Source organism: Pseudorasbora parva, chromosome 4, assembly GCF_024679245.1.
Source record: "Pseudorasbora parva isolate DD20220531a chromosome 4, ASM2467924v1, whole genome shotgun sequence".
NCBI classification, from domain to species: domain Eukaryota; kingdom Metazoa; phylum Chordata; class Actinopteri; order Cypriniformes; family Gobionidae; genus Pseudorasbora; species Pseudorasbora parva.
Genome location: NC_090175.1, coordinates 50,035,283 through 50,062,460, shown reverse-complemented (window position 1 = coordinate 50,062,460; position 27,178 = coordinate 50,035,283). Strand labels below are relative to the sequence as shown.

Below are 27,178 nucleotides of genomic sequence, written 5' to 3'. Positions count from 1 at the left end.
GTTTTAACATTCTAAACATGCATTCTTCAATTGTTCTTTCATGATCGCCTATAGTTTACAGTAGGCTAATACACAGGAGAAATTATAAGAACAACCCACCAAGAATAACCCAGCAAATCCATTAATGGTAAAAAGTGACTACATTTTGGGTTTTCTCAACAGCCCAGCCTGCTGGGTTAAAATGCCACTGGGTTAATTTAACCCAGCATGTGTTCTGTCCAATATTTACCCAGCGCTGGGTTGCCAATTGGGTTGTTTTTAACTCAGCCATTTTTAGAGTGTACATCAAGATAAAACATGTGCACTTCTATATAGAAATATAAGCACTTGTCTCCATTGCTTATATGAACATGCATATATAGCTTACCTCCAGTTAAATGTCCTCCATGGATTATCCAGTTCTATGGGGAATAAATCATATAAATCATTTAGTTAAACAATACATTTTACATATCTTTGCATTAATTAATTAATGGTGTGTAATCTATTTAAATATGGGAGACAGAGGAAGGAATCCCCCCGCGATCATCATTTCAATGATTAAAACATTAAGATCAACTCTATTCTTCACATGAAGATATCGTATGACTTCAGAAGACTTGGAATGCAACATGAGTTAATACTTCTATACTGTTTCTGGTCCGTTTTTGCAATAAATAACTGTGACTGTACATTTATTTGCCTGTTATGTGTTTTATATTGTTGAGTGGGTAGGTTTAGGGTAGGAGTGGAGTTAGTTGTTCTGAAATATAAAAGTAGGATATAAATATTCATAAAATCATGTCTACTTTTACAAATGCAAATAATTAAATGTGTGTTGGGAATCCGTGTGTGGACCACGGATGCTGACTGTCATTGATTTACATAGGCATCACTTCTGTGAACCCATCACAGATTTTTCGGCAATTCCATGAAACTACCACAGATTTTTGAGTTAAGGGTCCGTGTTCATTTCATTGAATTCTGTGAGACCAGGTTGTTAGTTAGTTAGTTAGTTAGTTAGTTAGTTAGTTAGTTAGTATCAAAAGACCAGAACATTATGTGGATAACGTATCATTTGCATTATGAAAAGTACACAAAACTCTTGTCTACGGCAACCAAAGAGCTAGAGCCGGCCCTGATGTCAATATCATGATCAATATGGATCACTGGATGTTGGGTAAGTTGTAAGGTATGGAACAATATGGAATCCAAACTTTAGTTTAATCTAATAATTTAAACTAAGTTTGTTTTACTCCCTTTTTAACAGTTTCCCTATTAAACCCAGTCATGCAGCAGCTATTTTGCCATTTAATCTGTCCAAGGAAATACATAAAGCAAATGATTTCTCCATCACTGAGCTTTATACACATCTTTCATTGTATTCTAAAGTAATTACGCAGGTGAATCGTTAACCATCTAGGAATAAAGGTCTGTGTATTGTCCATTCATTTAAGAACCTACGATATTGAATTGCTATTTTATGTTCTGACTTGTCCAATTGGTTTTGTACAAGTTTAGTTTTTTTAAATTAGCTGTGTCTGACTTTTTATTTATTTATTACCAAACAATGCACAATATACATTTGGTTTTATTGTTTTGTTTTAGGGCACAAATGGGGAAATAGAACAACAAGACACACTGAAAATTGTGACCAGAGGAGGCTATCTAGATGGGAATTCATCTTGATAGCAGATTCCAGATGGGAATCCAGATTCCCAAGATTCTAATTGATATAAAATCAAATTTGATGTCTTGTTGACATTATAAATGCATTTTGAATATCACAGAGCTTAGCACAACTCGAACATGAAAGTCAATACACATACAAACACCCCACACTTTCATACACTTCAAACTCAATTGCACTGCATACTCAACACACACAATGTAGTATAACACTACAAACATTACATTGTCAACTGTAAATTACATGCAAACACACAAGTATACAACATCACAAAGATAAAAAAAAAAGCATTTTGATGCTTGTTATTTGTTGTGGAATATTTACTGTTGTTCAGTAAAGTATGTTTTCAGTCTTTATTGTCAAATGCACACTTAAAGGGTTAGTTCAAACAAAAATGAAAAGTCTGTCAATTACTCACTCTCATTCTAAACATGTCATTCTAAACCTGTAAGACCTTTGTTCATGTTTGTAAAAAAAAAAAAAAAAAAAAAAGCCCGCTCATGGCTCAGGCCGCGAATATCTCCCGTCTCGCCCAGCATTGGCTATTGGCCAGGGATCCCACCGCACACCAGGTAGCAGTGGTGAACAATGGTCTGCTGTACTGCATCGCCCAGCTGAGGGGGGAGGAAAAACTACTGCTGGTCGTTCCCCGCTCCAAGACCAAAGCGCTCACACGCACCCTATGGTAGGCCACCTGGAGCCCCAGAATACAATTCAGCGCCTACGGGACCGGTTCCATTGGACTGTCTGCCCTGCCAGCGAACGGCACCTCATCTTTCTCCCCCCAGCCCGCTGATACCGCTGCCCATTATTGAAGCGCCCTTCGAGCAGATTGGAATGGATCTGGTAGGGTCGGAGGGTAGGATTCGCTCCCGAAGTCCGCCCGAGGCCATGAACACATCCTCGTGATCATGGACTATGCCACCCGCTACCCAGAAGTTGTCCCCCTCCGCAAGGCCAGTGCAAAAGCCATCGCTTGAGGTCTCCGAGTTTGACGGCTACCCCATGCCCCGAGTCGATGAGCTCCTTGATTGCCTGGGAAGAGCCCGGTTCAGGTGGGACGTGGCCTGATCTATCCCCAAGAAAAGAAGGTGACCGCCATCTGTTCCACGCTGTGTCCCACGCTGTTCTTCTTCACAGGAACAGGACGATTCTTTGGGGGGCAGGAGGGTGAAAAGCGCTCTGAGCCTCCATCAGCATCACCTTGGCAACTGAGCCATCACAGAGCTTAGCGGTCACAGCTGAAGCCCATCAAGGACCCGCTTCATAAGCATGGCAGACGAGCAGCGAGGTGAGAGTTGTCTCCACAAGACTCGACTAACCTTATCCTCTGCTATTTCCCCAGATAGCAGCGTGTGACCGCGAGCCCACCCCACGAGGAGGTGAACACGGACCCACACTGCACCGCACCGGACCGTGAGGATTGAGGGAGAGAAGCCGAGCACTAAGCAGCCACTGACTGCACTTTTACATAATTTTCACAAATAAAATCCACCCTTCGGGGAACTCACTTGCACTCTCGTGTCATGTGCTTCTTTACCCCGTCACAATATTGTGCCATGGGGGGGGGGTTTAGTGAGGTCTGAGACGGGAGAGAGAGTCAGGAGACAAGTAAGCCGTAAGTGGGTCAATTGCAAATAATGAACACCTGCGTCTTGTTCCAGTAATGGGCGTAGAGAGATCGGTTATCACCAGAAAGAGAGCTTCTGGGAGAGAGACTGACAGGAGACTTGGGGATACACACACACCCCAAGAGAGGAGAGCTCTGGAGAGCAACTGGACTGTGTTTGAGAACTTTTTATTTCTTTTGTGATGCCGGTGAGCGTGTGCTGTGTTAAGAGAGTGTGTGAAACAGAGAAATAAAAGCCACCCGAGTCTCCATTAAGCCGACCCTGCCTTATTCCTTCCTTACTCATATCGAACATTGTTACAAATATATTTTATAAAAGCTTGCATCCCACATAGACCGCAACACAATTACCACTTCCAAGGCCAAGAAAGGTAGTAAAGACATCATTAAAATATTTTTTTAAGGTCTTACAGGTCTGGAATGAGTAATTCATTACATAACTTTCATTTCTGGGTGAACTAACCCTTTAAGTGTGCATTTGACAAAAAAAGTTATGTAAAATATACAAAATGTAGCTTTTTGTAAACGCTCTCCGAAGCGGATAAATTTGAAAAAGAGATATTTAAAAACAATGATGTATGTTTAGTCATGTGATGCATATTGTACCAATAGATATGTACCTTTATACCACTATTGTACCAGTTATGTGCTATTCATTCACTTTCACACAGTCGCTAAAATATTACTTTGCACAGTCCTGCTAGGATGACAGAAAATGTACTTGCATTTGCTGACCTGTGGCAAAATACTAGTAGACCAAACATAATGGTTGACCGAGTGCGACCTGGTTGCACAGTGAATGGTTTGATATTGTGCTAAATAAAATGATCCTGCTAGAAGAATTGTATGATAATTTTTTGATGTCTTTATCATATCAGTGGGTATGATTATATATATATATATATATATATATATATATATATATATATATATATATATATATATATATATATATATATATATATATATAATACGGAACGAGACGCTGAGTAATGACGCATCTGGGGTATGCCCCTGGGTGTGCCGATTGTCTAAACCCCTTTTAGAATCACGCCAAATCATTGGCTGATGGCGCAGCCCCGCCCCTCTAGCTCATCACCTTTGAGCTATACTGGCGCGCGCGCCATCTTCTCCCCAGATTTCTCTGCCGAGCAAAACGCCTTGTCGGCAGTGCCGGGAGCTTGGCAGAGTGCGCAGCGTCTCGTTCCCTATTTAGAGAACATAGGTTACGTGAGTCACCTGAGACGTTCTCTTTCATAGGTTCACTCGACGCTGCTTAATGATGCATATGGGGAATGGTATACCACACACGCCAAGCTAGAGTGGTGCCGCATCTGACACTAACGTCAGGAAGACCTGAACGGCTGAATTAAGCTGACAGAACACGCAAACCCGGAGCCATGTCAAGGACTAGACTATAAAACTTGACAAAAGTGTGCAGTGAGGACCATCCTGCCGCAACACATATGTCCTCCAAGAGAGCCCACTTGGAGAGTGCCTGAGAAGAGGCCACACCCCTAGTAGAGTGTGCTCTAACGCCCAGAGGTGAAGGAACTTTGCGCACCTCATAAGCTAAAGAGATAGCCTCCGTCACCCAGTGCAAAGTTCTCTGCTTCGATGCGGCAAGCCCACGGCGGCCGGCTCTGAAACACACTAGCTGCTGGTTAGACTTCCTCCAACCACCCGAACGATCAACATACAGCTCCAATGCCCTAACCAGGCAGAGCAAAGGCAACCTCTCGTCCTCCGGGGACACAAAAGGCGAAGGGTGGAAAGAATGGAGGATGGTGACCTGCGAGCAGAAGGATGTAGACAAAACCTTGGGCACATACCCTGGACTAAGAGAGACCTTAACCAGGCCGGGAGAAAAATCCAAGCAAACCTCGCCAACAGAGAGGGCTTGCAAGTACCCCACTTGCTTCAAAGAAGTTAGAGCCAATAGAAGAGCCACTTTAAGAGTCAGAACCCGCACATGAGCTGACTCCAATGGCTCAAAGGGAGCACTAGACAACCCCTCCAGGACAATAGATAAGTCCCATGAGGGTACACCAGAGGAGCGAACTGGCCTCAGGCGCTTAACCCCTCTTATAAAGGATGAGACCAAAGAATGCTTTCCCCAAAGGGGTCTCATCCAGCTCCCTATGAGCGGCAATAGCCGCTACGTACACTCTAAGTGTAGTAGCTGCCGCCCCGGCTGTAAACTTCTCCTGCAAAAACTCCAGAACTGAACCAACAGGGCAGTTAACAGGACTTCTATTATGGGCCAAACACCATGCCTGAAAACCTTCCACTTGGAAGAGTAAAGCTTCCTCATAGAGGGGGCTCTGGCATTAGCAATGGTCTCCTGCACATCTGCTGGAAGACCGGCCCTTAAGCTTGATGGCCCCTGATAGGCCACATCCACAGTTTCTAGATCTCGGGACGAGGATGCCATATCCTGACCTGGAGCTGTAACAGCAGGTCCCTCCTGACCGGAATCTCCCAGGGGGAGGAGACTAGGAGGAGAACCAGCTCCAAGAGCCATGTCTGGGATGGCCAGAACGGCGCCACCAGCAGAAGACTGGTCTCGCTCTCTCTCACTCTACGCAGAACCGTCGGAATCAGCTTGATGGGCGGGAACAAGCCAGGTATGAGCGAACGCATCCACTCCCAGTGGCGCTGGAGGACTTAGAGAGAACCAAAGCGGGAATTGGGACAACTCCTTCATAGCGAAGAGGACCACCTCCGCTCTGCCGAACTGCTCTCAGATCTGGGCTACTGTGAGAGGGTTTAGCATCCATTCCCCTGACTTGAGCTTCTGCCTCGACAGGAAATCTGGTGAGAGGTTCAGAACTCTGTGGACATGGACTGCCTGGAGGGACAGGAATTTGCCCTAGGCCAACAGGAGGAGATGGCGAGCAAGCCTGTCCAGGGTGCGCGACCAACAGCCCCCTTGGCGATTCACATAAGACCGCACCGCATGCTGACACCTCTTTGGAGAAAAAGAGGGTCTCGCCACACTGATAAGGTTCGAAAGCAACCTTGCGACACCCTCAGAAGGCAGTAGGGGGATCCTGAAATCTGGATCCCTGCATATTTCATCCACCAAAGGAAGCGCATGACACAGAATCCAGACAGACCCCTAAAAGGCGGTCTGTTGGGATGGTAGGAAGACACCCATTACGGTGTTTACAGTGCCGAGCTGAATCGGGCCAGAAATGTCCTGATACTGGAAATCCGGGCAGGTGCCAGATGGGCCTGTATTGACACGGAATCCAGACAGACCCCTAAAAAGGTGGTCTGCCGGGATGTAAGGACACACTCTTAGCGGTGTTCACTCCTAGGCCAAGAGAACGGACGTAACGAAGCACAGAGTCTCTGTGATCTTCACCATCTCTCTGGACTGGGCCAATAAGAGCCAATCGTCCAGGTAGTTGAGTATGCTGATGCCCGGGAGCCTCAGCGGGGCCAGAGCAGCATCCACACACTTAGTGAACGTCCTTGGCGCCAGAGCAAACCGAAGGGGAGCACCCTGTTTAGGAAAACCTTCCTTCCGAAGGCAAACCTGAGAGACTTCCTTTGTCGCTGAATGACCTGAATATGGAAATATGCATATTTCAGGTCTATCGACATGAACCAATCCCCTGCACGAGCCTGGGCAATGATAGACTTCAGTGTCAACATCTTGAACCTCCCTCTGGGGAGGGAAAAGTTCAGACGTCGGAGGTCTAAAATGGGCCGCAGACTGTCGTCCTTCTTGGAAACCAAGAAGTAACGGCTGAAAAACCCTCGCACTATGTCCGTAGGCAGGACTTCCTCTATCACTCCCTTGAGCAGGAGGGAGGACAGCTCCTCCTTTAGAACAGAAGCCTCTGGGGCGCTCGCTGTTTTACTACAGTATGGAGGACCCCACTGTTTAACAGGGGAGTTGCGGCAAAACTGAAGTGTGTAGCCCAGCTTAATTGTGCAAAGCGCCCAGGGTGACACTCCTGGAAGACGTTTCCACTCTTGGACAAAATGAGAAGAGGAGTAAAGAAGTGCAGTGGGCATACCTGATTAAGGTGCCTATCTGGGACTCCGTGGAGGGATCATCCGGCCACAACGGAAAGCTGATGCGTCCATATGTGGCGATGACCTGAGTGGGAAACGTAAGGTCCACTGACCGCTGGAGAGAATGGGCCGTGTCTCCTAGAAACGGGTAGTGAAAATGTGATCCGAAGGACTCAGGGGGAGAAAGCCTAAATCGTCTCCATTCCCTGGTGGGAGTGGCGAGAGGTTAAGCCGACCCTCCCCTCGAGACGCACTGGGCTGCGAGTGTGAAGGGGGTAGACTCGGAGATTGGCCAGGAGGCGGGCAGAAACGCTTGCGCAATCTGACCCAGCCCCGAACGTTCGCCGCAACTCTTTTCCCTGCCCGGAGGGTCAGGAACAACTCGCAGGAGCGGAAAACTACTGCCAGGCTGCTTCATCTGCACCGAAGAGGTTTTAGTCGTGGAAAGGGGCGACCAAGAGCTCCCCAAACCTTGGCAGGTGGGGGATGACTCTGGTCACTCTTGAAATTCCTGTGAACAGAGGGCGCTCTCTAGGCTGTAGAGGAGAGGTGCTAGAAGAAACTCTAGCTCTCCTAGACATGAACTGCCTGAAAACCACCACTGCTCTGAACTTGTCAACCACTTAGGTGTTGACAGTCCTACCAAATATGAAATAGAGCATGTCGAGGAGGAAAACCTTCTCCTTGTCACGAATCTCAGTGAGGTTTAACCAAAGGTGGCGTAAGTGGCCACCCGACCAGCCATCGAGCGCTCTACCGCGCGCATGTGTGTTTAGTAGCCCGTAAAGTGAGCGGCTGCTGCATTAGTAAGGCGGGCGGAAAACGGCTGCTTTCAGGATCTGGAGACCTAGTTGTGCAGATCGCTGAAAAACAGCAGTTTCCTATCCCCGCTGCGATTCGCACTAGCACACTTAGAAATCTCTCATAGAGCTTAGAAGGTTGTGATTTGTGGGAAACATAAGGCCAATCGATTGCAAGCTTCTAAGTCGCGCGCGAAGCTCGGAGTAGGCCGCAAAGGCCGCGCTTTTTCCTGGCCGCTAGGCGGGAGACCATCATCAAATGAGACTGTCGTGAGCAAAATGTCAGCCAGGCCCACAGAAACAGTCTCACGTGCTTCCGGGCTGGGGATCAAATAGTTAAGTGCGCGTATACAAGTGAAAAAACTCGCAACGCTCGCCCGCTCGGGAAAGGGAGTGAGAGAAGGGAAATAGCCTGCTCACACTCGATGTCCTAGAGCTAAACATCCGAACCCCAGGCCGAGGTATTTTAAGATACCTCTTCAAGAGGTAGATATAGCGATATTTGCATTTCAAAGTGCCCTGAGCCGCCTCACGCACGTGGGCAGGCCCATATATACATATATATAAAATAAATATATAATGTTATCACTTACGCCTGTTTCACACATACTCTGTCTGCAGTGCGTGTGCGGTGCGTGTTGCGTTGCGTGTGCATTGCAGGAGCCCCACACCCTGTAGTGCTTTCACATATGCTGCGTTTGCAGTCCGCAACTGATCCACTGTTGCATACCACAAACACAGCATTGATTCATTATTTTTTTAAATCCAAAAGTTTTTACTGAACATGCCTCGTCAGAATTCAAATTCTCTTTGTTTACTCTTTAATAGAAGTCAGGTTAAGTAGCCTACTACATTTAAACAACATTTTATTAAAATCATTTATTCATATTTATATACTTTAGATTTAGCTCACACAAGTGGCAAAACATTTAAACATAGGTTATAGGCTTAAATCACAAACATTTTAAATTAGAAACTTACAATAGTATATTCAAAAACAGCCGACGTCTTTTCTTTCGCATTTAACCCCTTTTAAAAGAAATCCTGCAGGTCAAAAAGAACTTTGCTTTTCACCTCCAAGAAAGTAAGAGTGCTATCCATTATGGCACTTTTTTTTACCTAAATGCCAGGTGTCGTTTTGTTGCTTTACTTGAGAAAAAAAGCCATGTGTTGACTTTGAAACAAGAGTATATTTTAAATGATATGCATCTGTGGTGAAATTACTAGATTTTCGCGTCAGTACATGTTTATTTTAATGCGAACGATCTTCTGTCGCTTTAATGCAGCAACGCAGCGCAGCAAAAAATAGACGACCCGTGCACTGCTGCAGACGCAACGCACCTAGAACGGACTGACGGACAGTATCCGCGTGCAGTGTGAAAGCTGTCATCCGTTAACATGGGTACGGAAAAAAATACGCACCGCACACGCACTGCAGATGGAGTATGTGTGAAACGGGCGTTACCATGCGGGTCATCGCTCGAATAGAGTGAGTGCACGGCGGGGCAACGACGAAACTCCATCATATACTTCACCAGTTGGGAGAACAAAGTTCCACCATCCGTGGTCGTTGAAGTAGTGAAGGAGAAAGATGCTTAAATCCAGTATTTAAGGGTCAGATAAATTGCACGGAAGGAGCAATGCTACCGCTTCGTGAAGGCAGAGAAATCTGGGGAGAAGATGGCGCGTGCGCCAGTATAGCTCAAAAGTGATTAGCTAGAGGGGTGGTGCTGCACCATCAGCCAATGAATTGGCGTGATTCTATAAGGGCTTCAGACAATCGGCATGCCCAGCGGCGTATTCCCCTTTGCGTCATTACGCAGCGTCGAGTGAACCTGTGAAAGAGAACTAATTTTTCAAATCTATCTGGATTATTGTAGACGTATAGCCTGAACAACAATACATATTCTACAACAAATAACAAGGATCAAAATGCTTTTTTATCTTTGTGATGTTGTTTGCTTGTGTGTTTGCGTGTAATGTAAAGATGACTATGTAATGTTTGTAGTGATGTAAGCTTGTTTGTGTTTGTGCGATTAAGTATGCAGTGTATGTAGTGTGGTGTTTGTCTGTTTATTGACTTCCATGTGTGAGTTAATATGTTTGAATGTACAATTGTGTGTGTGTGTGTGTGTGTGTGTGTGTGTGTGTGTGTGTGTGTGTGTGTGTGTGTGTGTGTGTGTGTGTGTGTGTGTGTGTGAGCCTGTTTATGTGGTTTATGAGGACACAAATTTGTATAACTACATGGGTATTACACTGGTATTACACTATAAATGTGGTTTATGAGGACATATCAAATGTCCTCATAATTCAAATGGCCTTAAAAACATACTAAATGATGTTTTTTTGAGAAAGTAAAAATGCAGAATGTTTCCTGTGACGGGTAGGTTTAGGGGCAGGGGCAGTGTAAGGGGATAGAAAATACGGTTTGTACAGTATAAAAACCATTACGCCTATGGAGAGTCCCTGTAAACCACATAGACCAACATGTGTGTGTGTGTGTGTGTGTGTGTGTGTGTGTGTGTGTGTGTGTGTGTGTGTGTGTGTGTGTGTGTGTGTGTGTGTGTGTGTGTGTGTGTGTGTGTGTGTGTGTGTGTGTGTGTGTTATGTTAAGGTGAATGCTTTGCTGAACCACTGTACACTTTTAGAACAAATCACACAGACATTGCTATTAAAGCTGTAAATTGTGCAGAATATACTGCAGATTTTTGTAAACAAGCTGAACATGTTTTAAGAGGGTTTAAGTTGCATTTGTCTAATAAATAAGTAATTTTATACTCACTAGCTGAGTTTCTTCAACTCATTGTAATGTATTGTAAATTGTAAATTAACTGATTAGTGCCTTGGTTTTTAAAGTTCAAGAAATAAAAAATATATAAATCAAATAATAATTTTAATTAAATTGTATAATTGGGTAAACAAAACGTTTATAGCATCGGCTACTAAAGACTTTTAGGAATTATTGCTCAAAATTCAATGTGAAAAAATTGCTTAAAATATTGTAATACCAACCAATACATTTGAGCAAAACCATTTGCTGCAATACTCAAACATTTAAGCATTGCCAACTAAAGATTTTAAGGTAATATTGCTCAAAATTCAATGTGAAAATTGCTTAAAAAGAGGTATGCAAAAACCTCATTTTAGATGCAGAAGGTTTACATGCTGTTGCTGATATGAGGGGAATTACTCTTCTGAGAACACAAGAGACAGCTACGAGAGGATTTAGAATGCTCAGAATTCAATTTCAGTCAATCTCTTAATTTTAGTTGCCATCTTGGAAGCACACGCACCCCCCCCCCCCACCCCCCCTACCCGCAGTGTTTCGTCATCGCCCGTTTCACACATACTCCGTCTGCAGTGCGTATGCGGTGCGTGTTGCGTTGCGTTGCGTATGCGTTGTGGGAGCCCCACACCCTGTAGTGCTTTCACATATGCTGCGTTTGCAGTCCGCAACTGATCCACTGTTGCATACCACAAACACAGCATTTATTCATTATTTTTTATTTAAAATCCAAATATGTTTACTGAACTCGTCAGAATTCCAATTATCTTTGTTTACTCTTTAATAGAAGTCAGGTTATGTAGCCTATTTAAACAACATTTTATTAAATTAATTTATTCATATTTATATAGCCTACTTAAGTTTTAGCTCACACATGTGGCAAAACATTTAAACATAGGTTATAGCCTTAAATCACAAACATTTTAAATTATAAACTTACAATAGTCTATTCAAAAACAGTCGACTCTCGTTTTTTCTTTTGTTTTAACCCCTTTTAAAAGAAATCCTGCAGGTCAAAAATAACTTTGCTTTTCACCTCCAAGAAAGTGCGAGTGTTATCCATTATGGCACTTTTTTTTCAACCTAAATGCCAAAGGTGTCGTTTTGTTGCTTTACTTGAGAAAAAAAAGCCATGTGTTGACTTTGAAACAAGAGTATATTTTAAATGATATGCATCTGTGGTGAAATTACTAGATTTTCGCGTCAGTAGGCTACATTATGTTGCGTCTGCAGCAGTGCACGGATCGTTTTCGTACGAGTCTATTTTTGCTGCGCTGCGTTGCTGCATTAAAGCGACAGAACATCGTTCGCATTAAAATAAACATGTACTGACGCGAAAATCTAGTAATTTCACCACAGATGCATCTCATTTAAAATATACTCTTGTTTCAAAGTCAACACATGGCTTTTTTTTCTCAAGTAAAGCAACAAAACGACACCTTACCTGGCATTTAGGTAAAAACAAAAAGTGCCATAATGGAGAGCACTCGTACTTTCTTGGAAGTGAAAAGTAAAGTTATTTTTGACCTGCAGGATTTCTTTTAAAAGGGTGTAAAAACGAAAGAAAAGACGAGAGTCGGCTGTTTTTGAATAGACTATTGTAAGTTTCTAATTTAAAATGTTTGTGATTCAAAGCTATAACATATGTTTAAATGTTTTGCCCCTTGTGTGAGCTAAATCTAAAGTATATAAATATGAATAAATTAATTTAATAAAATGATGTTTAAATGTAGTAAGCTATCATTGGGAGTGCAATCCTTCACCAAGTTACATGTTTTAACAGAATGTACTATTGCAGTATTTAAAATATACTATTAAATGCAGTCCTTTGATTCTAAATATTGTAAATTAATTTAGTTAAATTGATAACTTTGATGAATTTTACATTCATGGACAGTTAAAATCAATTAAAAAAAGCTAAAAGATGCATGCAGTACTTACCTCCTGAGGATGTCTCGGGTTTTGATCCTGACTTTCCCATTTGTGATTTTTGTGCCTTTTTTCCCCTTATAAATTCAGCAAATAATACCACACTAAACTGAAGAAACACACAGTTAATAACAACAACCACAGAATTGCTATAGTCTATACTGTTCTGTCTTGTGTTTCGTAGGATGTGCAAGCATGTTCTGAGGGCAGCTGTATTTATACTTGCAGCTCTAACTTTCAGTTTCACTTTAAAAAACACATCGTCATTGTTTCAATGGAAAGTAAAAGAGCATTTCTGCTTACGTGCGCTCCAATTTTTTAGTGATCATCTTTTGTGTATAATCATTATAAGGTGGATAATTTTCTCTGAAAAAACAATTTAATTTCAGCTTGATCCTCAATTTATGGCTTATAGGCTCTATTTAATTGTCTGCTGTGCTTTTATTTCTCCTTTCTTTGCAGATTGGTTAGCGTTTTATATCGTGACAGCTGATTACAACAAAACAACACCATCAAACTGATTTTACCTGAGGAAACATTACACAGGATTCCCACAATTTTTAACCAATGAATTTCCATGGCTGGTAATTAATGACTACTTGATTAGGATTTAATTTGAAACAGATTATGGGCTTATTTTTATTGCAACAGAGTAAAAATAACTGATTCTCTATAGAAGAGAAGTTATTTATATGAATTTTCCAGGCCTGAAATAGGCATTTAACTATTTCCCCGCCACTGACAGAAATTGTGTGTTTTCACTGTTTTATCGGGTGCTATTACACATCTTCTGAAAGAAAACTAAATTTCCTGTTCAAAACAAAGCCAAGAAAGAAGCAGAAACAAATGATATCATTTAAGCTTGATGCATGTAAAATAATGTGACCATCAACATTAAACATTGTATAAATCAAAACTGCCAGATGTTACTTAATGAAATGTCAACCCAGAATGAGCTATAGGACTGTGCAAGCTTTAAGGGTGTGATGAATTCGATCTACTCTGATGGACTGATCATCTCTTTTTTGATCATCGTTCTGAATACAATCTTGTAGACTTTTCCACACACACACACACACAAAAAAAAAAAGAATTAAAAAGGAATGCATGAAGCTAGAATATTTATTTTATGTATTTATTTAAAGCAGAGGCTCTGCTCTTTTGACACTCATCCAGAATATACAAGTTGTTGAAATTCTCAGAAGCGAAGACTAGGAGACTTGGATGTATCTTCAGATTATTTACTGATAACACAATAAGTGTAACACAAAAAGTGTTATCAATACCAATTACATTGGTAGCTACAATCCATCAAGTCTGCTAAGGCAGTGTATATTTTCGTTTATGCACAGTAACACTGCTGTATAAATACAGTACTATATTGTATTTAAAAAACTGTAAAATTCCTGTATATTACTTGCTGTAAATTTACGGCAACTAGTTGCCAGGAATTTCCTGTAAATTTACAACACATTTTTAACAGTGTAGATTTTAGAAAGCAGGGGAGACCAGGCAAATGGGAAACACCTTTAACAAAGCATGCAAATGAAGTATCCAGATATATGAACCCGTCCCAGACTCCAGAGTCCTAATCCAATCAGTATACCTATTCAAAAAAGGGAATAGATATTCCAAGAGCCATTAAAGACAAAAGGTGAGATTCTCGGTAATCTGGCTCCTTTGACTTTGATTCTCCTTTTAAAATATTGAATACTTTTATTTTTTTGTATATTTAAAAAAAATATAAAGTACGTAAATATTTTCAGTTTTTTTGTTTGATCCTCCCATTTAGTTATTTTCCCCTTAAATATATTTATATCAGCTCTATCCAGGAACAGTAGATTTGTATCTTGCTCAAAGGTGCTTTATGTAGGAATGACAGGTAGTGGTTGAAATGGGTACTGCAGTCCAAATTAAAAATATAGTTTGCCCCGCCCCCTCCTTCTCGGACAGTTTGAGGACACACAACAGGAATGAACGTAATTGACAAAGGAAGGCGAGGAGACTTACATACTAGATATTTTAGATGAATTATGAGGCTTTTAAGGTCGGGTAGAATCTGCAATCTCTGACCCAGTTTGTTTGCTGGCTCCATGGCTTCGTTACGTGTTTTCCACCAACTGGCAACCTGTGGTATCAAAATACTATTACAGGCGACATGTGTTATTGCACTGACCAAGACAAAAACAGACATTCTGACTTCAGAGTATAATAACTGGCTGTCGCATTTTTTTCTTCTTCTGAGAAATGAGTATGTGAACTCAGCCTGTTTCCTAAATATTTGAAAATATATGATGGTATTTTTATGCTTTAGTACAGTTAAAAGCTTACATACAGCACCTCTAAAGCAACTGAAATCAAGTCCACACCTCAAGGATTATATCGGCTACATCAATTTATTTTCAGTTTTTCAAGTTATATCTGTCAGATACTTGTGTGCATAATGAAAAATGAGACCATACACACATACATGCCCTCATGCATATTATTGCAAAATATTATGAAAACAGAAATACAAAAAGTTAATTACAAGTTTAAGAACCTTTTGCATTATATAATGGTTCCGTGGATGTTAAACGTTCTTCAAGTGACTCACACACACTTTTAGCCCAAGCTATCAATCTCTTACTGAAATGCTCATTAAGTTAATAAGAAAAAGCTGCATTGTCAGGAAATAGAAACTGAAAGTCATTTGGAAGTAAAGGCTAAATGTACCTTCAATTTGCACAGTCATGTTGTTCATCACGAAGTGCTCACAAAATAACATTTCAGTTATAATACAACTGAGTTACAATAACAAATGAGCATTTGATTTAATTAAGATGTCTGCTTTTCTATTTCATAGATAACATGAGGTTAACTTTTTTGGGGTACTACTATTAAATGTTAAACAATATTGTTCCATGGAGTATTCATTATAGATATTCATAAATATTAATCGGTGTAAAAAGTGTGACAATTCTGTCTCCCCTTTTCACAAATATACTACAGCACACACAATATCTTTATATATATTTATATAGCTTTAGATATAATGCAGAACGTATTTGAAGTGGAGTGTAGGGGTAGTGAGGAGTTAAACACAAGAAAAGGTTCTCTTCTCTCATAAACTAAGAGAATTTAAGTATTGACAGATTTAAAGGAGACGTGACATGAACGCACTACAGAAAAAACAATAAAACAAAACTTGCATTTCGGATTCTTGCTCCTCTATCTGACTTGATTGTGCACGTGTCTGCAGTTCATGAAGATGAGCTCTTAAAATAAAATAATTCAGAGAATCCAGAGAATAATAAATTAGCAATCGAGTATTCAATGTGATTCAGGAATGGCTTAAAGGGATAGTTCTCATAGAAATTAAAATGTACTCATCCTCAACCAAATTACATTTTTTGGGTCATATCCTTTTAATTGAATCTGTAAGTCCAGGAGCCTATTGGACAAAATTAGGATAAGGGATCAAGCCGGGATATTTTGGTGATCCTGGCTCAATTCATCCACTAATATACAGTTATTTTTCGTTATCGCTATGGTTCTTGGTGCGAGTGTGCCTTCAGGGTACGTTAACACGACAGTGGTGTACTAAATTTTGCATAGATGACAAGATCACCAAGATATCCCATCTTAATCCCTTATCCTAGTTTTGTGCAATAGGCCCAGGTCCAGATCTGTCTAACTTCAGGGTGTTTATTTTGGTGCACAAATCAGAAAAGTGCACAAAGTAATACAATATAACAAAGTAATATATTGTATATGTCAACAATATATATTAAAGAATCTAAAATACAAGTGTCACTTCCTTATTCCCATTTTAGCCTATTTATGCTAGCCTAGAAATCTAGACGCACCTTAGCGGCAGCAAATCTAATCTGCCCGCGAGTGTCGTATAGCAACTCTCAATACCCTTCTGAGCTGTAAACGCTAAACTCTTGCCGGGCCAATCACATCGTGTATAGAGTCGGTGGGCAGAGCCATAATGACGACGGCCGAGTTGCGTTTTGGTGCTTGAAGTAAACATTGAAACTGGTGAACGGCGGTCTTTCGAATCAGCTTTGACCGCGACTCTGGAAGACTTAGAGTTAAGCTTTTCTCTGAGAAAAGAACAAAGATCAGCACTGAAGTCATTCTTAAAAAGGGAAGATGTGTTCGGAGTTTTGCCAACCGGATACGGCGAATGTTTAATCTGTCAACTAGCTCTGCTTCACCTTCATTGCTCTGGTTGGTGTAGCGCTATCCTATCGCGTGCAGAGGGAGTTTGAAAGACAACCGTTTATCCCGCCCCTCGGATTGAGCCCTGTCTATGGTGAGTTTCCAGACCAAACATCTTGATGTGGGTCTGGCTTGTCAGGCTAGTAATGACGTGGATAGACCTTGAAAACGGTATAACTGTTGGGACAATTGTATATACGAGAGGGCGAGGCAACGAGACTGTGTGAGAGGGAGCGCGGCCTACAAACTCCTTGTGAGACTTGAAGCTGGCTTTTGAAACCGCAAACTATTCTTAAGTACATTTTTCTTTTAATTAATTGCAATTGAACTCTGTCTTCATTTCTTCACTAGTGGTGCTGGGTCATGCTGTTAACCCCTAACACTGGCCTGTCTGATGAATCATGTTTTCTTTTACATCACGTGGATGGCTGTGCGTGTGTGCATCTCTTACCTGGGGAACAAATGGCACCAAGATGCACTATGGGAAGAAGACAAGCCAGTGGAGGCAGTGATGCTTTAGACAATGTTCTGCTGGGAAACCTTCTAAATAATGCTGTGTTTTTTTTTTAACCCAAAATGCTCGGTTAAGACTGTTGGGTAATTTTTGTTGGTTTATTTGATCACATTTTAAACACCTTTGGGTAGTTTCAAATATCCAGTTGTTGGGTTAAACCTGCTGGGTCGCAATGCTTGGTTGTTTCTACCCAGCGCTTGACTGTTTCACATGCTTCCCGCCTTGATTCATTTGAATTCGCTCCCAAACTGTCATTTTGAAATGACAATGCAAAAGGCAAAGCCACTGGTTGCAGATGTTTTAAAGCTACACTGTGAAACTTTATTTGTTTATTCTTAGCTAAAATCACTTAGTTCTTTCAAAAATATATGTGCTCATTAATGTATATTTACTTCTTTCAAGTAATAAAGTATTCTCGTAAGTTTATAATATGCCATTGAAAATACATACGGGTGAGGGGTTCGGATGTTGGTCGCCATGTTGCTCCTCCATCTTGAAAGTACATTTGCCAAAGAGGGACATACCCGTAAACTCAAGCTTCGCCTTTCGCGTTTTAACACTCGATGGCACTGTGTCGAATGCGAAGAGGGGGATTGCTTGAGGCTGCTATATGATGATGGAGGATCACTCTTATTCTCAAGGATATTTGTCAGAGTCGCCAAGAAAGTGGAAAAGAGAATTAAGACGGCAACGCAACGGACAAATCAACAAGACAAAAATAAATATTGGAGTGGCCTTTCCAAGGTGGAAAGAGCTCATGAGGAGCAACGATTTAAAAAAGACGCCGACGCTAGAACGACGTCTAGGATAGTTTTCCTCACGTCAATGATGAAAAAGTATTGTTTACCTTGTAACATAAATCCGTGTTCTATGACGGATAACATGAGATTAACATTTTAATTGCATTATAATTTGTAGGCTATATATGTAGGCACTTTAAATTTTAGTTATTTTTCATTTATTTTACTGTATACACAATTAATGTAGTCTAATCTGATAATGCTAGTGTAAGTTAGCTGTTTCTAAGCGAGACTTTCACCTTTACTTTTACATCTGTCCTGTAATCTTATTCATTTAAGACGTATTATTGTACGATGTAAATATATTTCACACTATGACACCTTATTATGACTAGCTTACGAATGGGGCACTGGTAGGTCATTAGAGAAAATGATATAGCCTACAATGGAAACTTTGCCTTACGCTAGTGACGTCGTACAATATACAGAATAACGATAGCACTGATAAAAGTTACTTTACTAAGATTAGCTTGCATTCGTCTGGGAACCTGACAGCTGATGTTAGCCATGAAATGGTAAAAAATAACGAAAACGTAAAACTATTCTTCATTTTACATAGATTAATTTGATCATAGATCATTTGGCAAATTAAATAACTGCAAATTATAATAGTTTTCAAAAGTAACCTCATCACTTGAAGCAACACTCACCGAAGAGGTCGAACTGGAAGCCATAATCTTTGACTAAATTGGCCACCGTATGAGTTGAAACGAAATCGAAATTGATAGGAACAGAAACTATTATTCACTGGATGGTCATATACCTTTTCACCGCTAGATGGGGGAAAATATCACACAGTGTAGCTTTAAGTTCATATAATGTTTTCCTGAATAATCATTTTAATTAGCATAAATATAGTTTTTCACGGCAACAATTCTTAAGCTTACAAGACGTTAACTATTGACGGCAAAAGTTTTACCTCGGAATCCGATGCAATGTAACATTACTGACTCATGTTAGTTTAGGTAGGCCTATATGAGACTATAGATTAATACAGTTTGTGATTATTTGCACGGAACCATGATCCCCTTACGAAAATTAACCATGGTTTTATGTCACAAGTACCGGTAGTTCTGTACCAGGTACTGCAATTTTAATTAATTAATTTAATTTAAAAAAATTTTTTTTTTTTTTTTTTTGGGGGGGGGGGGGGTAATTGGGGGTATATTTCGAACTTAATTTAGTATCAATTCATATGTAGTATATAGCTTACTGTAGATAATAAGGAAACATTAGTTCCCTATCTCAACGTCGGGGCCTGCCGTTCCTCCCCGACCTGCACACCGAGGTGTCTAGGTCGTGGAAGAAACTGGCTTCATATAGAGTGTTTAGCCCTCAGACATCTATACAGCAACATCGTAGGGCTAAAACAGTATGGTTATGGGGCGATGCAGAAGGTCGAAGAGACGCTTGCGAGCCATCTCTTGCCTTCAGCAGCATCGTCCCTTAAGGCCCCAGCTTTACCCACCAAGCCGCCTAAAACAACTTCGGTGCTGGTGGGTAAAGCGTACTCAGCGGCAGGTCAGGCCACGGTGTGTCTGCATACTATGGCGATCATGCAGGCATACCAGGCTGACCTGCTAAGGGACTTGGACGGTAGAGATGAGGTGGGGGGAGATGTCATAAATGAACTAAGACAGTCTGCCGATCTTGCTCTCCGGGCCACCAAGGAGACGGCCAGGTGTGTGGGCCATTCTATGGCAGCCCTGGTGGCCACGCAGAGACATCTCTGGTTGAACCCCACCGAAATCAAGGAGAGGGAGAAGAGCTTTCTGCTCGATGCGCCGCTGTCCCCTGTGGGCCTTTTCGGTGACGCAGTACAATCTGTCACCGAGAGGTTCCAGGAGTCCAGAAAGCAGGCAGCGGCGCTGAAGCAATTTCTCCCTCTCCGGGTCCAGGTCCCAGGGGCTGCTAGAAAGAAAAGCTGAGTACGAGCTCCTCCCATAGGGCGCAGCAGAAGCAGAGCGTCGCCACCCGCACTCCTCCACAGAGAGAATGGGAGGTGGGGCGGCGCTCGCAGACGAGGCCTTTGAGGGGAAGGGCTGATCTGAGGACAGTCCTTATCGCCAAGAAGGCCTCGTCAAAGCGATCCTGACGCCAGATGGGTCAGGACGCTGAGGGTGATCCCCTCCGCAGGAAGACGGAGCTTACTTTAGCACACGGTACCGGTCTTCCTGCGGTGCCCTCAGGGGGCCGCGCTGCCAACCAGCCGCAATGCCGGGGTGCAGACGGTCCCCGCGGGCCACCCTCTTCGGGGGGCTTTCAGTGCACTGCACTTGCTGCTCAAAGTACACCAGAGGCCAGCCTCGAGAGGCTGGTTCCCTTAGTAGATTTTCTAGACGAAAGGAAACGTCTATCGAATATATCTCGTTGGGTCCTGCAAGTTTCTGAGGTTTGCCTTCGGGGAAGAGGCATACCAATATCGAGTACTTCCCTTCGGTCTAGCACTGTCACCCCGCACCTTCACGAAGTGTGTGGATGCAGCTTTGGCGCCGTTGCGTCTGCAGGGCATCCGCATACTCAATTACATCGACGGTTGGTTGATCTTAGCTCAGTCAGAGCAGATGGCGGTTCAGCATCGAGATGCAGTTCTCGCGCACATGTCGAGGTTGAGGTTGAGATTAAACGCAAAGAAAAGTGTGGTTTCTACGGCTCAGAGGACCACCTTTCTAGGCGTGAGATGGGATTCGGTAATTATACGGGCGCAATTATCGCCGACACGTATAGCATCGATCCTAGTAGCCGTGAAAGAACTGAAGCTAGACCGGCCTGTCACTGTAAAGCAGTTCCAGAAACTTTTAGGCCTCATGGCAGCTGCGTCCAACGTGATACCTTTTGGCCTGCTGAATATGAGGCCGTTGCAGTGGTGGCTCAGAACCAAGGGGTTCTCCCCGAGGGGGAATCCACTCCGCACGATCAAAGTCACGCGGCGATGCCTTTGTGCTCTGGTCATGTGGAAAGATGCTGGGTTTCTGTCCCAGGGACCTGTGTTAGGGGCTCATGTTCATCGCGTCACACTAACGACAGATGCTTCCCTCACGGGATGGGGGGCGAGCATGAGTGGTCGCTCGTCCCAAGGTCTATGGCAGGATCATCAGCCGCTATGGCACATAAATCGGCTAGAGATGCTGGCTGTGTTTCTTGCTTCGAAACATTTCCTGCCCGACCTCAGGGGCCACCATGTGTTGGTCAGATCAGACAACACTTCGGTGGTTGCCTATATAAACCATCAGGGGGGTCTGAGGTCTCGCCCCTTGTACAAGCTGGCATGTCAGATCCTCCTGTGGGCCCAAGGGAAACTGCGTTTCATCAGGGCAGTTTATATCCCAGGGGTTTTAAATCAGGAAGCAGACATCCTGTCGAGGCAGGGGCCGAGGCCCGGGGAATGGAGACTCCACCCCGAGGTGGTGGAGCTCCTGTGGCTGAAATACGGGAAAGCAGAAGTAGATCTGTTTGCTTCGGCAGAGAATTCCCACATTCCTCAGTGGTTTTCTCTGTCACACCATGGCGTCCGCTGGGGCTGGACGCCATGGTACAGGAGTGGCCGAGGCAACCTCTGTATGTGTTCCCCCCGATTGCTCTGCTTCCGGGAGTTCTGGAGAGGGTGCGCCGGGATGGAGTCCGTGTGCTATTAGTGGCTCCGTGCTGGCCGACCAGAGTTTGGTTTTCGGACCTGATATCTCTCCTGGAAGGCCCTCCCATGGAGATTCCGACCAGGAGGGACCTCCTCTCTCAAGCGGGCGGGAGATTCCTTCATCCCCGCCCGGAGTTATGGAAACTGTGGGGCTGGCCTCTGAGGGGGCTAGACTCTTAGAAGAGGGTCTCTCGACTGAGGTCGTGGAGACCATCCTTCACTCCAGAGCTCCGTCCACGAGGAAGTTGTATGCACTAAAATGGAGATTGTTCTCAGTATGGTGCAGAGAACGCTAGTTGGACCCAGTTAACTGCCCGGTTGGTACAGTGCTGGAGTTCCTGCAGGCAAGGTTCTCAGCAGGGTTGACCCCCTCCACAATAAAGGTTTATGTGGCGGCCTTAGCTGCTTTCCACACTCCTTTGGGTGGAGTGTCTTTGGGAAGACACCAGCTAATTACTCGTTTCCTCCGTGGCACTTTAAGGTTGAGGCCAGTGGTACACTCGAGGGTCCCGACCTGGGATTTGGCCATTGTTTTCCAGGGCCTATCTGTGGCCCCATTTGAACCCATTGAAGAAGTATCAGACAAGGTCCTGACACTCAAGACCCTCTTTTTGCTGGCCATTTCGTCCCTAAAAAAAATTGGGGACATTCAGTCCCTGTCGGTAGGGCCCTCATGTCACCATGCGCCTGGCATGGTGAAGGCTTTTCTTCACTCCAGACCAGGTTATATCCCCAAGGTTCCTACGAGCCCTAGGGGTGCTATTACTCTACAAGCCTTCTGTCCTCCTCCTTTCGTGACGTCAGACCAGGAAAGATTAAATCTGCTCTGCCCGGTTAGGGCACTTGATACTTATGTCCACAGAACTGCCCTGTGGAGAAACACTGATCAGTTGTTTGTCTGTTTCGGAGCCCCAAAAAGGGGGGCTCCAGTATCTAAGCAGAGAATGAGCAAGTGGCTGGTCGAGGCCATCTCGCTTGCTTATGAGGAGGCCGGACAGCCGTCTCCCTTGGCCGTCCGGGCGCACTCTACTAGGGGTATGGCTGCTTCTTAAGCACTGTTGTCGGGGGCTTCCCTCCAAGACATATGCAATGCGGCAGGGTGGTCCTCGCCGCTGACCTTTGTGAGATTCTACGAACTGGACGTAGCATCTACAGTTGGGGCACATGTGTTGTCGTAGTTGTGTGCGCTACGGTTTCACACATACGAGCACTTGGTCCTATGGCGATGTGGGTATAAGCGTTCTCACAGCGTTTCAATGCAGCTCGAGTTCCCAGATAGGGAATGTCTCGGTTACATATGTAACCCTAGTTCCCTGAGGGGAACGAGACGCTGCGTCGCCCGGCCATACTCCCGGCATGCCCGTGATCACTTACTTCAGGCTGTTTCAGAAGCTAGTTTCTGTTTGTGTTCGCGGATGCTTTATAGTTTCCGGTCGATGATGTCACCCGCCTATGACGTTCTATCTCCTGATTGGACTGGTTCTACACACGCTTCACGACGCAATCACGCAGAGGTGTTCTCACAGCGTTTCGACGCAGCGTCTCGTTCCCCTCAGGGAACTATGGTTACATACGTAACCGAGACGTTTGGCTTAGCACTATTTTAAACGTTTCTTGGGTCAAATTAAATGTGCTCGCATTCATTAATATTCACTTGTGTGTGCTTATATAAGTAGGCCTATCATTATTACTGTTTAACAAAACTTGCTGCAAACATCATACTGTTTCAACGCTCCCGTTTTTGCGTCTCCCTATGTCACACCCATCTCCTGCCCCCCTCCCGTTTTGTAATTTCTCCCGGGAATCTTGTAAGAAATGCCTACTCATACAATCGGTTAGCGGTGGTCATTGACACCGGTGGAAGTAGGAAGTGGAGCGTGAGAGCTATCCTAAACTTTTGAAGAGCGGGAATTTTTGTTAAAAGACGCAACGATATGACAAAGTATCAACAGGCATACGATCTTTAATGAAAAGGAGACAAGGAACTTCTTCGGAGGAAATGAGGAAACACGGAAATTGGATAAAACCTACAGTGGGTAGGCAAAACTGTGCTGAGAATGGGTCAGAGTACCTAGATTCAGATGAAAATGATAGTGAAAAACATATGGACATTAGTCAGGGAAGTGGTAAAATAAGGGAGAAACGAGGAGATTCGTTTGAAAAAGTGGGAACAAAGAAATTTAAAAAGGCAGTGAATAAACCTGAAGGAAGTAGTGGGACTTAAGATGAGGAATTTAAGGTTATATTTAGATTTAGTGGAAAAAAAGGGGGTTCACGGCATGAGTCCAGTGAAATTGACTATGATATTAAAAAATCTAGTTGGTGAGGTCAGGATGGCCAAAGTTTTAAGAGATGGAAACTTACTGATTGTGTGCAATAATGAAGAACAAAGGGAAAAAGCTTGTAAAATGAGAGAAGTAGGAAAACATAAAGTTACAACTGTTAGACGTGTGGAGAGGAAATACATGTGGAACAGGGGTGTGATTTGGGGAATACCGTTGAGATTTCTGTGGATGAAATAAAAGCAAATGTGAGAGGGGGAAAGGTGAAAGATGCACGTAGATTGCAGTCCTTTAGAGATGGGAAAAAGCAAGACAGTGAAAGCATAGTGTTGGAGTTTGAGGAGGAAATTCTCCCAACTAACTCTGGGTTATATGACGTACAGTTTGAGGGAATATGTGTCAAAACCTATGAGATGCTTTAACTGCCAAAGATTTGGACACACTGCTTCGAATTGTAAAGGGAAAAGAAGGTGTGCAAGATGTGGTGAGGACCATGACTATGAGCAATGCAGAAAAGAGATTCAGCCAAAATGCTGTAATTGTGGAGGAAGCCATAGTGTGGCATGGAGGATGCGAAGTGATGAAAAGGCAGGTTGAAATTCAGCAGATCAGAGTGCAAAATAAGATCTCATATGAAGATGCTGTCAAGATGGTGAATATCAGAGGAGAGAGAGAGGAAGAAAAGGTAAATGAAACGCTGAGTGGCAAAGAACAGGATTGGTCAAAGGATGGAAAAGTATTGATTGATTTAAAGAAAGTAATCATATTCATTGCAGGAGTCATTAATGCTACCTCAGAGTCAAAATCAAAAACCGAAAGGATTCAAATAATAGTAAAGGCAGCAGTAAATCATTTGAACTTTACTGATTTATCATGGGAAGAGGTGAGAAGTGAACTAAGTGCGCAAGCAAGTCAAGAAGCCTCGTTTGTTGGCTGATAATATGGTTCTTTTATTACAATGGAATGCGAGAAGTTTGGTGGCAAATGGGCAAGAGCTTAAGAATTTTATTGATATGTTACCGGTAGCACCTGATGTAGTTTGTATCCAAGAAACTTGGCTGACACCTAAATTAGATTTTAGAATTTTAAATTATAATGGTGAAAGAAGTGATAGGGGAAAAGGTGAAGGTGGTGGGTGTGCAACTTTTATTAAGAGAAATAAACTGTGGCAAGGGGGGCGTGGTTCAGCGAGGTCTGCAGCGGGAGAGAGAGCCGCGGGACGAGCGGTAAGTGAGTGGGTTGGAAGCAGATTTATAACACCTGTCTCTCGTTCCAGTAATGAGCGCGGAGAGGGTACAAAACATCGGTGGAACCGGAGATCGAGGAGAGAGAGAGTCGGACTGTTGGTGCGACACACACAAGAGACTGAGTTTAACCCGGAAGTGCTGTGAACCGGAAGTGATTATTGAGTTAGACTGAAGGCACACGTTGAGTGTGTTATTGACTTTGCTATACTATAATAAAAGAGAAGCATCAACAGTCCAGCCGACCCCTGTGTCCTCTTCCTTCCTTACTATATCGAACTTACTACATAAACCTTTTCAAATTATTGAAAAAGGAAAGGAAGAAGAGTATATTATAATAGAAATATGGAATAAGCAAAATCAGTTTGTCATTATAAACTTTTACAACCCTTGTAAAGCACTAGAAGTTAATGTATTAAGTCGGATTCAAGCTAAGGCTAGTAAGCACGTTTTTTGGTGTGGAGATTTTAATGCACATAGTTCGTTATGGGGAGGGGAGAAAACAGATATAAATGGGCAAATAATAGAACACTTATTGGAGGATAAAAATCTGATGTGTCTTAATGATGGAAGAGGAACAAGAATAGATGTACACATGGGTAAAAGTTCTGCACTTGATTTAACAATAGTGTCAAAGGAGGTGGCAGGGATTTGTGAGTGGGAGATTTGGGAAGAATCAACAATGGGTAGTGATCATTATCCGACTTTTTGCAATATATATGCAGAGAGGGATGAAAGGATAGAAGAAAGGGAGGAAAAATGGATATTTAGTAAGGCAAACTGGGCTAAGTTTGAATATGTATCTGAGGTGGAAAGTATAGCGAAATAGACTTAAACCAAGATATAGAAGACATAAATGAGAAATTTAGAGAAGTTCTTATAAAAACAGCAAACTTATCGATACCCAAAAGTAAAGGGAAAATGAATAGGAAACCAGTTCCATGGTGGACAGATGAGTACAGTAAAATTATCAAAGAAAGAAATAAAGCTTTTAATAGTTTGAAAAGAACTCATAATTTCCAAAGTTTAATGGAGTATAAAAAATCTCAAGCACAGGTAAAGAAAGTAGTGAGAAAATCAAAAAGAAATAGCTGGAGAGAATATTGCAGTAAAATAGGCAGAACAACTCCTTTACGAGAGGTATGGGGAATGCTAAGGAAGATGAGGGGAGTTAGAAGGGATTGGCAATATCCGATTTTAAAATCAGGGGAAATGATAGCAGTATCAAATGAAGAAAAAGTGGAAATGTTAGCTAAGACACTTGTTGAAATTCATAGTTCAAAAAAATGATCAAAGGAAGGAGTTCAAGGGAGAAATGAAACTAAAGATGCAAATTTAGGATCTTTAAAGAGACAGGAAAGTTCAAAGGATGCTATGGATGCTCCTTTTACATTTATGGAATTGGAATGAGCTATTGATAAAGCTAGAGTAACTTCACCAGGAAAAGATAAGATTTGTTTGACATAGTCATAGATAAGACTATGTTAAAACAGCTAGAAATTTTAACTAAAGGTAAACTTTTAGGTTTTTATAATAAGGTTTTGGGAAGAAGGTAGACTACCTACAAGTTGGAAAGAAGCAGTCATTGTTCCCATTATTAAACCAGGGAAAGATCCAACAAATCCAGCAAATTACAGGCCAATAGCTCTAACA

At 42.7% G+C, this 27,178-nt stretch overlaps 1 protein-coding gene across 5 annotated transcripts in view; it reads right to left on the bottom strand.

Moving 5' to 3' along the window:
- LOC137073547 (interferon-induced protein 44-like) overlaps positions 1–27,178 on the bottom strand; it is a 53,854-nt gene that overhangs the window by 7,138 nt on the left and 19,538 nt on the right. Inside the window, exons 2-4 of one of the 5 annotated variants that reach the window (XM_067442156.1) lie at positions 14,853–14,970; positions 12,855–12,951; positions 368–401 (exon numbers count right to left, since the gene is read on the bottom strand). In XM_067442156.1, coding sequence (XP_067298257.1) covers positions 368–401; positions 12,855–12,894 — 74 coding nt within the window. In that variant the 5' untranslated portion in view covers positions 12,895–12,951; positions 14,853–14,970. Of the gene's footprint in view, positions 1–367; positions 402–12,854; positions 12,952–14,852; positions 14,987–27,178 lie in introns of all 5 variants that reach the window. The other 4 variants (XM_067442152.1, XM_067442153.1, XM_067442154.1 and 1 more) reach the window with 4 other exon arrangements.